The sequence below is a fragment of the Pagrus major genome, chromosome 7, assembly GCF_040436345.1.
Source record: "Pagrus major chromosome 7, Pma_NU_1.0".
Lineage (NCBI taxonomy): Eukaryota > Metazoa > Chordata > Actinopteri > Spariformes > Sparidae > Pagrus > Pagrus major.
In genome coordinates, this window is record NC_133221.1 from 20847273 (window position 1) to 20860783 (window position 13511).

At 40.1% G+C, this 13511-nt stretch overlaps 1 protein-coding gene across 1 annotated transcript in view; it reads left to right on the plus strand.

Moving 5' to 3' along the window:
- LOC140999884 (forkhead box protein J3-like) overlaps positions 1–13511 on the plus strand; it is a 70554-nt gene that overhangs the window by 37763 nt on the left and 19280 nt on the right. The window contains exons 5-6 of the mRNA XM_073470446.1: positions 1978–2061; positions 11041–11142. Coding sequence (XP_073326547.1) covers positions 1978–2061; positions 11041–11142 — 186 coding nt within the window. The remainder of the gene's footprint in view (positions 1–1977; positions 2062–11040; positions 11143–13511) is intronic.

Consider the following 13511-nt stretch of genomic DNA (forward strand, 5'->3'; position numbering starts at 1 on the left):
AAGAATAATAATGGAGACTTAGATAAAAAGTAGCCACAATAGGAGGAGATACAATAGAAACAAATGTTGTAAAGAATGTGATGGATATAACTCCAGGAAATAACGGGGGATAATAGATAGAAGCTGTAACGCATAAGATAATATATGTGTTCAAATCCACCTCTATAAAACCAGGAAATTATGTGCAAATGAATAACGTCATCAAATGGCAGCACAGCTGAGTCATTATATACAAGAACTTATTAAGAGCTTAAATTGTTTCCTGGTACAAATATCTAAAGCTTTATATTTTTATGAACTGAACAATAAGTCAAGTTTATTAACAAGGTCGGATACATAAGTGCTTTGACTACCAGTGTTGGGCAATAACGCATTACTTGCTGACATGTTACAGTTTTTTTCAGAGAAGTGTAAAGGATTGCAGTTTGAAATGTAGTAATTAGACTGCAGTTATTCACAGCAGTAATGCTTTATTCCTTTCATAGTGTCAGTACAATATATTATGCATATAATACATTAAGGAGACCTTTCAAAGGGTTTTATGTTCTCAGCAATGTTTTTCCATAAATCATTTGATCAATGAATGTTTCCAAGGGTCAATATGTTGAAATCGCCCACCTCAAAGCCCAGTAACTCATTTTAAACATCCATCTCCCCTTGTTCTTTTGCAATTTGAACTGTGAAGATAGTCCTCACCAATAACTAACAGTGTTTTTGTACAGAGACCCTGAGAACATAGGGATGAGCCCACAGATGTTTTATAGGACTAGATAGCAAACCCAAAGACGGTGACCATTCAGTCCAAAGAGGACTGCTGACTTGGCGCAAAAAAAAAAAAAAAATCAAACTTTTCAGTTTGGTTTGTAGTTCAGCAGCTCACTGGATAAAAGTTCCTGTTCGGCCCATAGACTTTCCATTGTGATGACGTCACAGGTTTTTTTGCCGGCCACTGGGCAAAATATGTCATATCCAGGTCTGTAACCCTTTTTTGGATGAGCCCCTGGTTAGCCTACAGAAATTGTGATGCGTGGGAGTGGAGGCTGGACCTGCAATGTAACTAATACATTTTGCTGTGGAGTAATTAGTAATACTTTCTCAATGAGTAACATGTACTGACTAATATATTACCTTTTAATGTAACCTGCCCAACATGGTTGACTATTGAGTCATGCGAAAAGGTTTTGGAGGACTGAACCAGGAGAGGAGTTCAAACCTTACTTTACTTTAAAGGTCACCGACTGTTCTCTGATCTCAAAAGTGTGTTAAGCAGTCAGACAGGGGAAATTGAAAGATTTAGAGGGCATTTTGTGCCTAAAGCTGTGAGACTTTTGAATTACATGATTCTTGTTGTTAATATAAATGGTTTTAAACCTGTTTTTGTTAATGTATGGTTATTAGTTTATTTATTAAGTAAAAGACTAAATTCAAAGTTTTTTAATTCATGGAATATGCGTTAGTTGTGACAGATGTCTTTTGTGTGTTACCAAATGAGTTTACCTTCTGAAGATTAATTAAGTCAAAGAAAGAAATGAGATGCAGCTAATTACATTTGCTCAAGCACCGCATTTAAAGGCAGTTTTTTTAGGAAATGATTGTAATTACAAGTTACCCTCCAGTTCTCGATTTTACATTCAAAAGATTAGTTTAACTGCTAATTTATCTTATTTAGATGATCTACTAATCTATAAATTTGAATTATTGCAGTAGTAATACTCAATTCGACTGGACCAGGTGAATTCAGTACTTTTACTTGTAATGGACCCCCCCCCCCCCCCCCCCCCGGTGTTGCTATTTTTGTTTACAGTGATTATAGAGGACTTCTTCCACCACTGACTCTTTATTAAAGAAGGATAAAAAAGAATATGAACGTGTACATAAACCTACAGAGCAATCAAAACCACTGGAGAAATACACAAACTGAGCAGCTTCCATCAAACACGAGGCTTATCTCTTTGTTTTATTGGGGTCACTCTGCAGGGTTCCTACTGGGCCATAGACACCAACCCTAAAGAAGACACGGTACCCAGCAGGCCAAAGAAGAGACCGCGCTCTGGAGAAAGGGTGAGTGCCTGCTTCTCCTTTTAACAATTGTTTTAAAAACCTCATAATATGTCGAACCTGCTTCCCTATCAGCATCTTAATAGTTTTTTGCTGCTACAAAAGTTTAATCTCAGCTTTCTATTTTAGTTCTTGGTTCTTACATAAGCAATTTCTTTACTAATTCAAGTTCACTGTCATCAAAATGGCAAAAGCCATGACATTTTGCCATTGCTGACACTGTGAGGATTGTCTGAGGAAATGTTCATGATGTAGCAGTGTGAGAAGGCACGTGAGCAGAAAAACAAGAGATTGAAAAAAAAGAAGCTGCTCCATACCCCTGAGATGCTACAGAACTGTTTGTGTGTGAGCAGACTTCCAATCTTTCTCCTTTTTCCTTGCTATAATGATGCCAGGGTATACCAGCAGGCAAACAAGGTGCCTTTAAAGCAAAATAAATAAAAAAGTAAAATAAAAAATAAGAATCTCCAGCCATTCTCGCAGCTCTGTGAGGCTGTACTTCAGCAGAGCAGTTTTTTAAGCTAAATGCTAATGATGATATGCTAACTAATGAAGCTAACGAGGTATAATGTTTACCATGTTTACCATCTTAGTTTAACATGCTGACATTTGCCGTAAAGAAGGGCTGAAGCTGATAGGAATGTAATTAGTGGAATAATTATGTTTTTGAGATTTTGGGGGTGAGCTTCTTGTTTAATCTTGGGGTCCTGTTCATGTCCATCTACGTTCCAACCCTCACCTATGTTCATGAGCTCTGGGTAGTGACCCAAAGAATGAGATTTTGGATACAACCAGCCGAAATGAGTTTTATCTATAGGGTGGCTGGGCTCAGCCTTAGAGATAGAGTGAGGAGCTCGGACATCCAGTGGGAGCTCGAAATAGAGCCGCTTCTCTTCGCGTTGAGAGGAGCCAGCTGAGGTGGTTCGGGCATCTGATTAGATGGGAGCCTCCCTTTGGATGTTTTCCGGGCATGTCCAACTGGGAGGAGACCCTGGGGTAGACCCAGAAGTCGCTAGGAGAGATTATATATCTCAGCTGGTCTGGGAACGCCTCGGGATCCCCCAGGAGGAGCTGGAAAGCGTTGAAGGGGAGAGGGATGCCTGGAATACCCTGCTTAGCCTGCTGCCGCTGTGACCCGACTTCGTATAAACGGATATTGTTGTTGTTGTTATTATTGTTGAGATATTTCAGCTTGGACCTACAGTTTGTGGTGGAAAGTGTTACATTAGACGGGACTCAACATTGAAAAATATCAAATGACAGTTTAAAACACATCAGCAATTTCTTCTGTTGTGTGTTATTTCTGTGATGCAGTGCCACAAAATGTTGCCTGATGATATATTGTTGGTAATTTCTTGACAAGAGACACATAAAAGGGTTGAATTATGGGCTGGATCGGTGATACAAAGTGAACAGCCAAGAGGATCTGGTGACGGGATAGTATGGTTGACGGGATGTACTGATAAAGTGCAGTTTTTGTATGAAACATTCTTTCCACAGTTGCTTGACTGCGGTACAAATAAATCTTATTATGTAGAAAATAGAACGTGCAGCTTACTTTTTGCTTTTTTTTTCTTGCTACGTGTCATTCTTGTTTGAAGGGTCTGTCATACCAGAAAAAGATGGTTGGTTGACTACAATCTGTGTAATTATTACTCTCTAAGGTCACAAAAATAGCAAAGACCTCTCCTACTGCAGAATGCAAGAAAACAAGTCTGTGTCTGATAGAAAAATCCAGCACATGTGCCATTAGAGAACCAGAGCCTACAGTATAGTCTATACAATGTCATGATCATAGGTTGTTGTCGATCATGCAGGGTTGACTTACACGTTCGTGGATGTTAACCACGGGCTCCTGGATTAGCAGATTCCAAGATGCAACAGAAACAGCAGGAAGAAGCTACAGAATAGATGTGAGAACTCACAAGTAGGAATGAAAATTGGTGGAAATTGATTGACAGATGCCGAGGCTAATAATATACTGTATGTAACCCTGCATCAACCCGGCAGAATGTGGCTGGTGTTCAGTCATCGACCCGAGGTTCTTAATACAAAAACAGTCAGCTTCATGATGGATTGCAGGTCTTGTATCACCTCCTTCTGCCTACATCTCTGTTGTTTATTAGCACACTCATAACTAGTGTTGGTTTAAAGACTGAAATTTCAGTGCTACCTCCAAACCAAACTATTAGAATCGTTATATAACTTTTAAACATTCAACAGATGAAAGTCTCTTTTGACCATCAGCTAAGTTGAGCTTAAATAAACCTATAGCTGTGCTCCATGCTTGAAAAGAGTACACATATATCTTGATTAGAACAAAAAAAAAGCTAGCAGTTAGCAGCACACCAAGAGTTGACATGAGCAGCAGAAAATACCACAGTGATGATATAAATAGAATATAAAAAACTGAAATTCACTGATGTTATGATAAGTAGTGATACCTTATTGACATCTGGGTTTAACGCTAGGCTTTAGCATGACAACCTCTCCTTCAGCCAAGGTTGAGCAACCAATTAGTGAGATCTGCTGGCGTCTTGTGGACCACGCACGGTCGAAACGTCGTCAGTAAAGCTCATTTCACAAGGGAGCCTTAAATCTTGTATGCAGGAACAGTTCCTGTGTTATACTGCATACTGACTAAGTTTACATGCCCACTTATACACCCCACTCACACTGGACAAAAAGCTCACTAACACCCGCTAACATCTGGCTTTTGTGTATTATTGGCTTTTACTCCCGGCATTTGAACATCGTTCAGTCGGCGCTGAGTTTCAAAGAGAGACTGAAATTAAGGATATTAAAAATGAAATTGTTTTTAGTGGCTTCCGTGTTGTCTAAAACTGCCAGCTGCCGAATCTGCCATGGTCAACTCTCAACAGAGATGAGAAAGAAGCAAGATGTCTCACTCCTCAGAAACTTCCATTAGGAAAAAAGGATGTATCTAATTAATTAATAAGATAATTATTAGGGATGTCCCGATCAGGTTTTTTTTAACCCCGATCCCGATCCGAGTCATTTAATATTTAGTATCTGCCGATACCGAGTCCCGATCCGATACTTAGCCCTGACTAATATTTTCTTAGATAATACAGCTGCATTAAGAAAAAAATCACCTGCATCCAAGCTGTTCTTAATAGCTTTTTTTATTTTGTTGAAACAAAGTAAATACTTTCATATGGCTCTTTCTTATTCTGCATATCCTATTGCAACATTGGTTTTCATTAGTTTTTTTGTTTTTTAACAAAAACAACAAGTAAACAAAGTCAGTAACTAAACCCTGATCCTCTACCACGGAGATGGGCTGGTTATCCAGAGCGATGAATTCAATGACCTTCTCTGTAATATTTGTGGCCATGTCGTTGACTCGAGGATATTTCTCTTTCCTTTTGAAAGTATCCACGAGTGTTTGTTGCTTCGGTGCCTTTGCCTGTATTGCTTGAGTGAACTCATGTTTTTGTTTATGTGCTGTATCAAATTTGTAGTATTAAATGCAGCTCTTTTGTTACCAGCTCGCGAAACGGTCGTATTGCAGATGTTATGTGTTGCCGTTGGACTGCTTTCGCTTTCGCTTTCGCTTTCGCTTTCTAATTTGAAATATTTCCACACTGCAGATGTTTTATCCACAGGTTCTCCAGACTAACGTTACGAGCACGACTGCATTCTGCCACAAATTGTGCTCCGTTGACGACAGCTGACGTAAAAATAATCGGGCTTGGGTCCACGTTCAAAATTGCCGATCCCGATCAGTGAAAAAATGCCCATATCGGCCCCGATCCCAATCCCGATTGTGGGATCGGGACATCCCTAATAATTATCTAAAGGTCCTTTTTGTAGTTGATTTTTGAGTGTCATTCTCAACCTGTCAAATATTAACACTTTGGGAATGAGACTCAAAAATCAACAAAACAAAAAGTTGAAAACGAGTTAAACGTCTTCTGGATGTAGTCTGAGGAGTTATATAATCTGTTGCTTTATACTGTTCCCTGTTTTGCTGGGCACATTCGTGATGGCGAACGTGACACACAAGGAATAAAAAATAACAAAGGCAAACTCGCCTCCTGGCAATGTGAAAAAAGTCAATTACCTATTTTTAGCAGGTTAAAAAAACCCACATGCTGTATACACACTAATTTTGGTGTGAAAGTGGTGTAATTTCCCACTATTCTTCTGAATATCAGAATCCGATATGGTCATGTAACCTATTATGGTATTCAGAATCAGGCCTTATTCTGAATGTACCTTTTTTTCAATTAAGATATGTAGGATATGCCGATATTATTCAGGATTTTAGGAGCATTCTTTGGAAATGCATACTGCGCATTCAGAATATGTGTTACAATTTGGGTTTTTACCGTAGTTTGCAACACTTTTCGGTCAGCTCTGCACATTGCCTGGCCAACAGTTTGCAAGACTGGAGTAGAGATGCATGCACATATGAAAACCCTATGCTAAAACACCTACTGTTAAACATTATTAAAAACTTGGAGATCAACAGGTTTTTGGACACATTCAAATATTACAATGCCGGCCTTTTCAAGAAGGTGTTGCATTGAGGCAGTGCTCATTAGTTGGCATATGCACAGCTGCACTTAAACTTCATTAGCCATTTAAACAGCTGAGTAGGAATGTTTCTTTTTTGGAATAAAGGCAACAACAGGAATATTTTGTGCATGTAAATGTCGTCGTTGTGGATATTTGTGACCAGCAGATGACCCACTGAGGTTTCCCTGAAGGTGCGCCTAAATATGTTTGTTGCTGTGTTGAAGAAAACCAGCAGTCTTTCATCACAGTGAAGCACAACTGGACATCTCCTTCCTCTTCTCATCCTGCGTCCTGATCGTTATCTTTCTGTGCGTCTGTCTGCCCGCCACTCTTTCCTGTCTCTCCTTCTCTTTGCCTGTACTGCCGCTTTAGCCTCCTCCTCCTCCTCTCCAGGGAGCTCAGGCAGGCGCGGAGCAGCAAAGTGCACAATCACAGTTCTCATTGGAGGAAGAATTGAGGTAAAAGAGAGAAAAGGGTGGGTGGGGGAAAGAAAGGATGCCGAAAAAAGAGAGGGAAAAAGACATCAAGGTGGAGATAGCGGAGAGGGAAAAGTCAAGCTGCAAGGGTACGCAGGGAAAAAAAGTGCGGAGGGAGAGGAGGAAGGAGGGAGAGTATTCTAGGCTTGTGTTCCAGTTAATTACCACAGAAGGCCCCGGGGCTGCCGTTAGACATATTTTCTTCACCAATTTTTTTTATTACAAACATTAATTAATTCAGAGCCTTGTCATCTCGTCTTACATGGATGGGCCCTTCGACCCCTTTTCTTACGCCTCACTTGCACCGCTGGCAGACACACTGTGGGCTGTCACATGGGCTGAGGAGGAACAGGGAGGTTTTAAGTGCTAAGATTTATAGCAGGGTTATCGTCAGGGAAAGAAAAAAGAAAAGAAAAGGTAGGCTAAATATGTCGTACTGTTTTCATTGGGGTTTTATGTTGCACCAAGGCTACACAGTCAAAGTCTTTAAAGTCTCCTGGTGACAGCGGCTGTGCAAATGAAAAGATTCGAAGGCTAAACGTCAGCCGCATAAATGCATTGTATGAATATGTAGACAGGCAGTGTACACTTTGTTTAGTACCTGCGTCTCCGGTGCCCTTAGCATAATCACTCTCTTTCATTTCCTGTATGCCTCTCTGTCTGCCTGTCTGTCTGTCCGTCACTCAATTATCTCTCTACCTATTCTTCATTTTCCCTCCACAAGCCTTCCTCACTTCTCTTCACCTCTCCCTTGTCTTCTTTTTAAGTGCCTCCACCAGGGAACCGACAACCCGTTTCACTGGGAGTTTATCATAAATTAAAGATTGCATTGTTACCGACCAATCCTCTTACTGTAAGCAGTTTGGAAAGGCAGGCAAGCTGTCTTGAACCCTGAAAGGAGTCAGGCAAGGGAAAAAAATATTGTCCTCATTTTATTTATTTATTTATTTATTTGCCACTTTGCAGGCGCCAATTTAGCCCCTCATCGATCTTTGAATAGTTCCCCATATCTTAGCACTCAGTTAACCCTACTTTAGCTCTTTGTGAGGACGGCAGAAAATGAGCCGCTGCCGAATACATTTTAGGCACTTGAATAATGCATGAGGACGGCTTGATTTATCTTATCAAGTGCAAGTGATGTGTCCACTTTTCAGGCTGGTTAGTGTCCGGCAATTTAAATGGAGTGCGCCTCAACTAGTTCACATAGTTGGAGCCCGGGGCACGGTGATGATTCAGGAGGCTCAGTACAGAATCATGAACTTGCAGCATGCAGAAATTTCTCATAACCTTCGTCACATTTCATTTCCTGCCTCGTTTTTGCTCTCACTTTCCTCTGCATATTTCCAATCAGTGGAGAGCACATTTGAAATACTTCTGCGGTAATTAATAGGCAGGACTTCACTGTTACTTTTCTAAAGGTATTTGTACGGCTATTTAAAAAAATACACAATGCTAAACTTTACAATACATTAAATGTCACAGCCAGTGAGGCAGCCTGACCTTTCTGTGATTGACATCATTAGTTTTTATTGTAAGGCCTGTGGATTCATTGATTACAGATGATTAACTCGGTACAGCTGCATTAGGTTTATACCAGGCAAGCAGCCGTGTATTCATTGTGCTACACAGGTTTTTTCCCCTCATTTATTGTTCAACTCGTTGAGCTCCTAAGGAAACAGGAAAAGTTGTCTCTGCTACTTCATTATTTTTATCATGTTTTCTGTAAATTTCATCAATCTCCCTGGGGCGTAACAATCCACTGATTTAGATCAATCTACTGAGCTCATTGCCTGAGATGCAGCAGTATCAGTACAAACAGCTTGAATTTGGCCGCAGCTGGGAAGAAAATCACAATGGAATAAACACAATCTTCTCTTTGTCAGAAAAGAACCACAAATAATTAAATGTCTTGTGTTTTTGTGGGGCCATTAAAAGCTGAAATAAAAAAGAGTATATACAGTAGGGATGCATACTATGTATCGGCTGGTCCATTTATAATTATGTATTATTCTCTATAATGAGATTATAGCAGATAAATATAGCCGATAGCATGAAGCCACATTGCGTTCACTGACTTAAAGGAGCAATTTGTAAGATAGGGCTAATATTGTTTTAACGTATAGAGTGTGAAGAAATAACAGTGTTGATGATGTATCAGAGACGTCTATGTACTCTGTTGCAGACATGTATACTGAAGTTGTCATGCTAGCCAACTAGCCCCGGACCGTCTTGTCTCCTAATACCACTTTGTACCAAGAGGCCATAGTCTGATAACCCCCATAGTTTCAGCTGGGAGATGTAAAAGCAGTGATTTTGCTACTGAGGCTAATAAGTACACAAAATAAATTCAATAAATGTCAGGAAAGGAAATATTTTCAATTATTTACAACCATACATCATCTGAATTCAAGTTTATCTCTTTTACCAAACTAAGACAGGTTTAAATGCATCGTTAAGTCAGTCAAACTCGAAATAAACAAAATAAAACTCACCAAAACAGTCTTGGTTTGTCTTTCTATAATCACCTCTGGTTTGGTCAAAATAAAACCTGAATTCACTGAGTAAGATGTGAAAATGCTCTACATGCCGTTCTCACCCGTTGCTGATGTCCGACTCTGCCTCGCTCCTTATCATCAGACTGACATCTGTCGCTTTGTTCAGTCCTAGTTCAATGTTCACTGGGAGGCGGCTGAGGTCATCAGAGGTTGTAGTGTGGGCAGACTCTGTCAGCTAATAGTGCCACTCAGCTGCAAGGCTAAATGAGCTACTTGCTAACAGTAGCTTGTTGCTACAGCCGAATATAGTTTCACCAAAGAGTATACTAAGCATCAGTAAGTGGTTATAGTTTTGGAGCTACCTTTAAATTCTGCCCATTTCCTTACCAATTCTACCTTTAACAAGTGCAACATCCACACACCTCCATACAGTTGGTATGCATGTTCTCTGCCATGCACAAGCTGTTTGCTCACTCTTGCAGATTGGATTTTACTTGACTCAGACGCCTTAGCAATAACACAATGTTAGTTTAACTGTAAGCATTATAGGCCACAGCAGACATTGTGACTCGTAATAGAAGGTGTCGTATCTTCTGTGGCGATGCTGATGAAGATGTTTGAAGAAAAGCTCCGCCAACACTGTCTTAGTTGTATAACAAATTTATTACAATAAGTTCAGTATCAGAAACAAGTAACACGTTACTTGGAGAGTCTCCAGCCGAATAATGAAAACTCTCCTGAAGACATGCAGACAGCTCCTTATATACCGAGCTTGTTTTGGTCAAAGACTTAATTACCACACATGATCCACATTAAAGAGGGACAGATAAGAAGAGAGGCCTCTTTACCTCTGACCCAGGACCCCCATGACTCTGCTAAACTTTAACATTTTATACCTGTTACCTTGACCACATATGGTTCAAAACAAAAGGAAGGGACTGATAAGAAGAGAGGCAAGAAGTGAAGCGCCCCTTTACCTCTGTCCCATCCCGTGACAGCAATCAAGCTGAGCAAGCCATCAGCAGGTCCAACCTGTTTACAATGTCATCAACCTCTTACCCTGACCAAATCCTCTCCAGGTCAGGAAGGCCCCAACAGCAACTAACATTCCAATATGTTTTCCAAATACTCATATTAATATGCTGCATATAACAGCAGACACCTCAAAGGAAAGCACAGGTGTTACGAATAACATTAACAACTGATCTGTTCTATTCAAACAACATGTAAGACATGACAGTGTGACATTGGGCCAGCATTCACAATGCCCCTGAAGCTAAAAGGAATATAGACGTCATTCATTGCTTTTAGTGCTTTTTTCTACTATGAGATGTCAAATGTCTGTTCTGAAAAGGGCCTATTGCTGTTGATCTACATAGATTATATGGCTGTCTTTGTTGTTTATTTGTTAAGCTGACAATGGAATACTGGATCTGGATTCTCACTCGTCTGTCCTCTACTTTCAGGCGTCAACTCCTTACAGCCTGGAGTCAGAGTCTCTGAGAATGGACTGCATAATGTCAGGAGGAGCATCCCCGACTCTGGCCATTAATGCTGTGACCAACAAGGTACAATACTGGCTACTCACTTGTGAAAGTTTGGTTTGTCCCAGTGCCTCAATTCACCAGAACTCAAAGGTCTAGTTCTCATGACAGGAACAGTTGACTTAAATGAACTGATTCCCCTGAAGCACGAGATGCTGTTGTTATATTATGCTTCAAGAACCACTAATATTAGAACTTTTAAGCAGTTGAAAAAGCTCAGAAAGATGCTACTAATGAATATTCATTTCTTAACGATGTGTAATGATGATTTTTGACTAATGAATTAGTCAAGAAGATGTAGTCATTTGTACTCGCAGCTGAGAGGAATGTGTTGAACTTTGTCGAGGCTATAATTAAAACTAACTGGATATTAGACGTACTTGACGGAAAACTGCAGCAGAAGGAGACTCTGTTTTTCTCTTTCACCATCAGTGGCCTGGGCTGTTTTACAGCTCCTTACTTTCACACACAATGTGTGCAATGACACATCGACACACACACTCAGACGCGCGCGCTGACTAAAAAGCTGTGGGTGTGACCGTTTGTACGAGGGTCAGAGATCAAGCCACGACTGGGACCTCTGACACCTCTCTGATCTGGCAAACACACACACACACACACACACACACACACACACACACACACACAGAGAAAGATGATGTGTGGTACGTGACCCTTTTGTCTGACCCTGACCAAAGAGAAAATTTGTCCCACAGCAGCAGCTCACATAACTGTTAAGTGTTTGGTCTGGACGTGATGTGAAGGTCTGGACTTGACAGCTTATTCCAGGTTTCCATTCTGTGCTTCTCACAGGTCTTGACTCATACTTCCCAGAATGTGTCGATATGAAACACTTTTATCAGATTATTAACACTTTGGGAATTCAGCTGTCGCTTAAAAAAACTTCTCATCAGAATTATATAGCCATTTGTTTTATATAGCCACATTCATTGTAATTTTTCACAATGAATTATTGGTCATTTGTCTGGTAAAATTATGAGTAATTGCTGGTTCCTGATCTAAATAGCTGCTATTTTTGCCCAACTAACCACTCTAATGCAATGGGCTAAATTACCCACCTACTATGTCATGACTGTGACCTAGAACAGTGGTTACAGTAGTCGATTTCATCACATTTTGGACTATTATGGCATTTGCACAATGTTGCTGATGATGTGATTGAGCCACTCTGATGAGGTTTCTCCAGTTTTATTAGATACACAGACAAATTAGTAATAAAATTCCACAGATCGCGTCATGAACAAGAACATCAACATCAAGCAATTATTGCTAACAGTTTCAGTTTGAATTGTCACACAGGCAACAGGTGACAAAAGCAGTTCATTAACCTGATTTATATCAATTTGCACTGATTCTCTTTTACCTCAGCAAAGACTGAAACTTGACTCATCGTAGTCATCACTATACATTTTGAAAAACAAACGATTCAGAGCAGGGCGAGGAAGGACCTTGGTGATGATAATGCTAATGCCAACGTCAATGATGTCCACCCACACTCAGACAGGTGGCGTCCTGCATGAACAGCAGTGCGTCAAAGCCTCCTTAATAACACATTAGTTTTATTCTGTTTCCATTGGAGAATGCCTGCGCCTTTGAAAGACATTCCTATAATACGATACTAGAAAATTGGGATAACAGAAAATATTTTCTTTGAGAAAGATTGTTATAGTCATCATCATGTGTAGATTTTACTTGGGTTCGTAAATTCCTTGTAATGGAAGCTCTGCTAAGTCTAAAAAACACCTGTTTGAAGGTCATTTCTTTACTAATGCATAGATGTTAACCTCACATTTTTTTATAGACCACATAATCATTTCTTTGTTACAACACATTAAGGAGAATTTAACTCTGATATCACCAAATCCACCATCAACAGTGACTTCTTTCTTTCTCCGCTACGAGATGTTCTACCGGATAGAGCACTGCCCCAGAGAGCCTTTACTGTTGTCTCACCCAAAGGCTACGATTTCACATTTGTCTATACAATTAAATGTAGCCTGGAGGTAATACCGGCGCTGTGCTTCACAAGTACTGACAGTCAAACAAAACAAGAGAAACACGATTCAACATAATCCTGAGGCATTTTTCTTTTTAACAGCTCTGTGATCTGTCACCAAAAGACAATATACACTGCACTTCCTCTGAGTGTCTTCATCGCTGCCAAACTTTCAGACAATAAAGTCACGTCTGAAGTTGTTCAGTGGTCTACGGGTCAAGACATTTAATCAAAATCACCATGTTTAAGGGAAAAAAGAAATCATCATTAGTTTAGGTTCTGTGCTTTTATGCAGCAGCTGGACCAGCACTTTAATTTTCATTTTTCCTCATGAGCTGTCTCATAAGTTAATGGTGCGTGGGTAACTTCTTGAGGT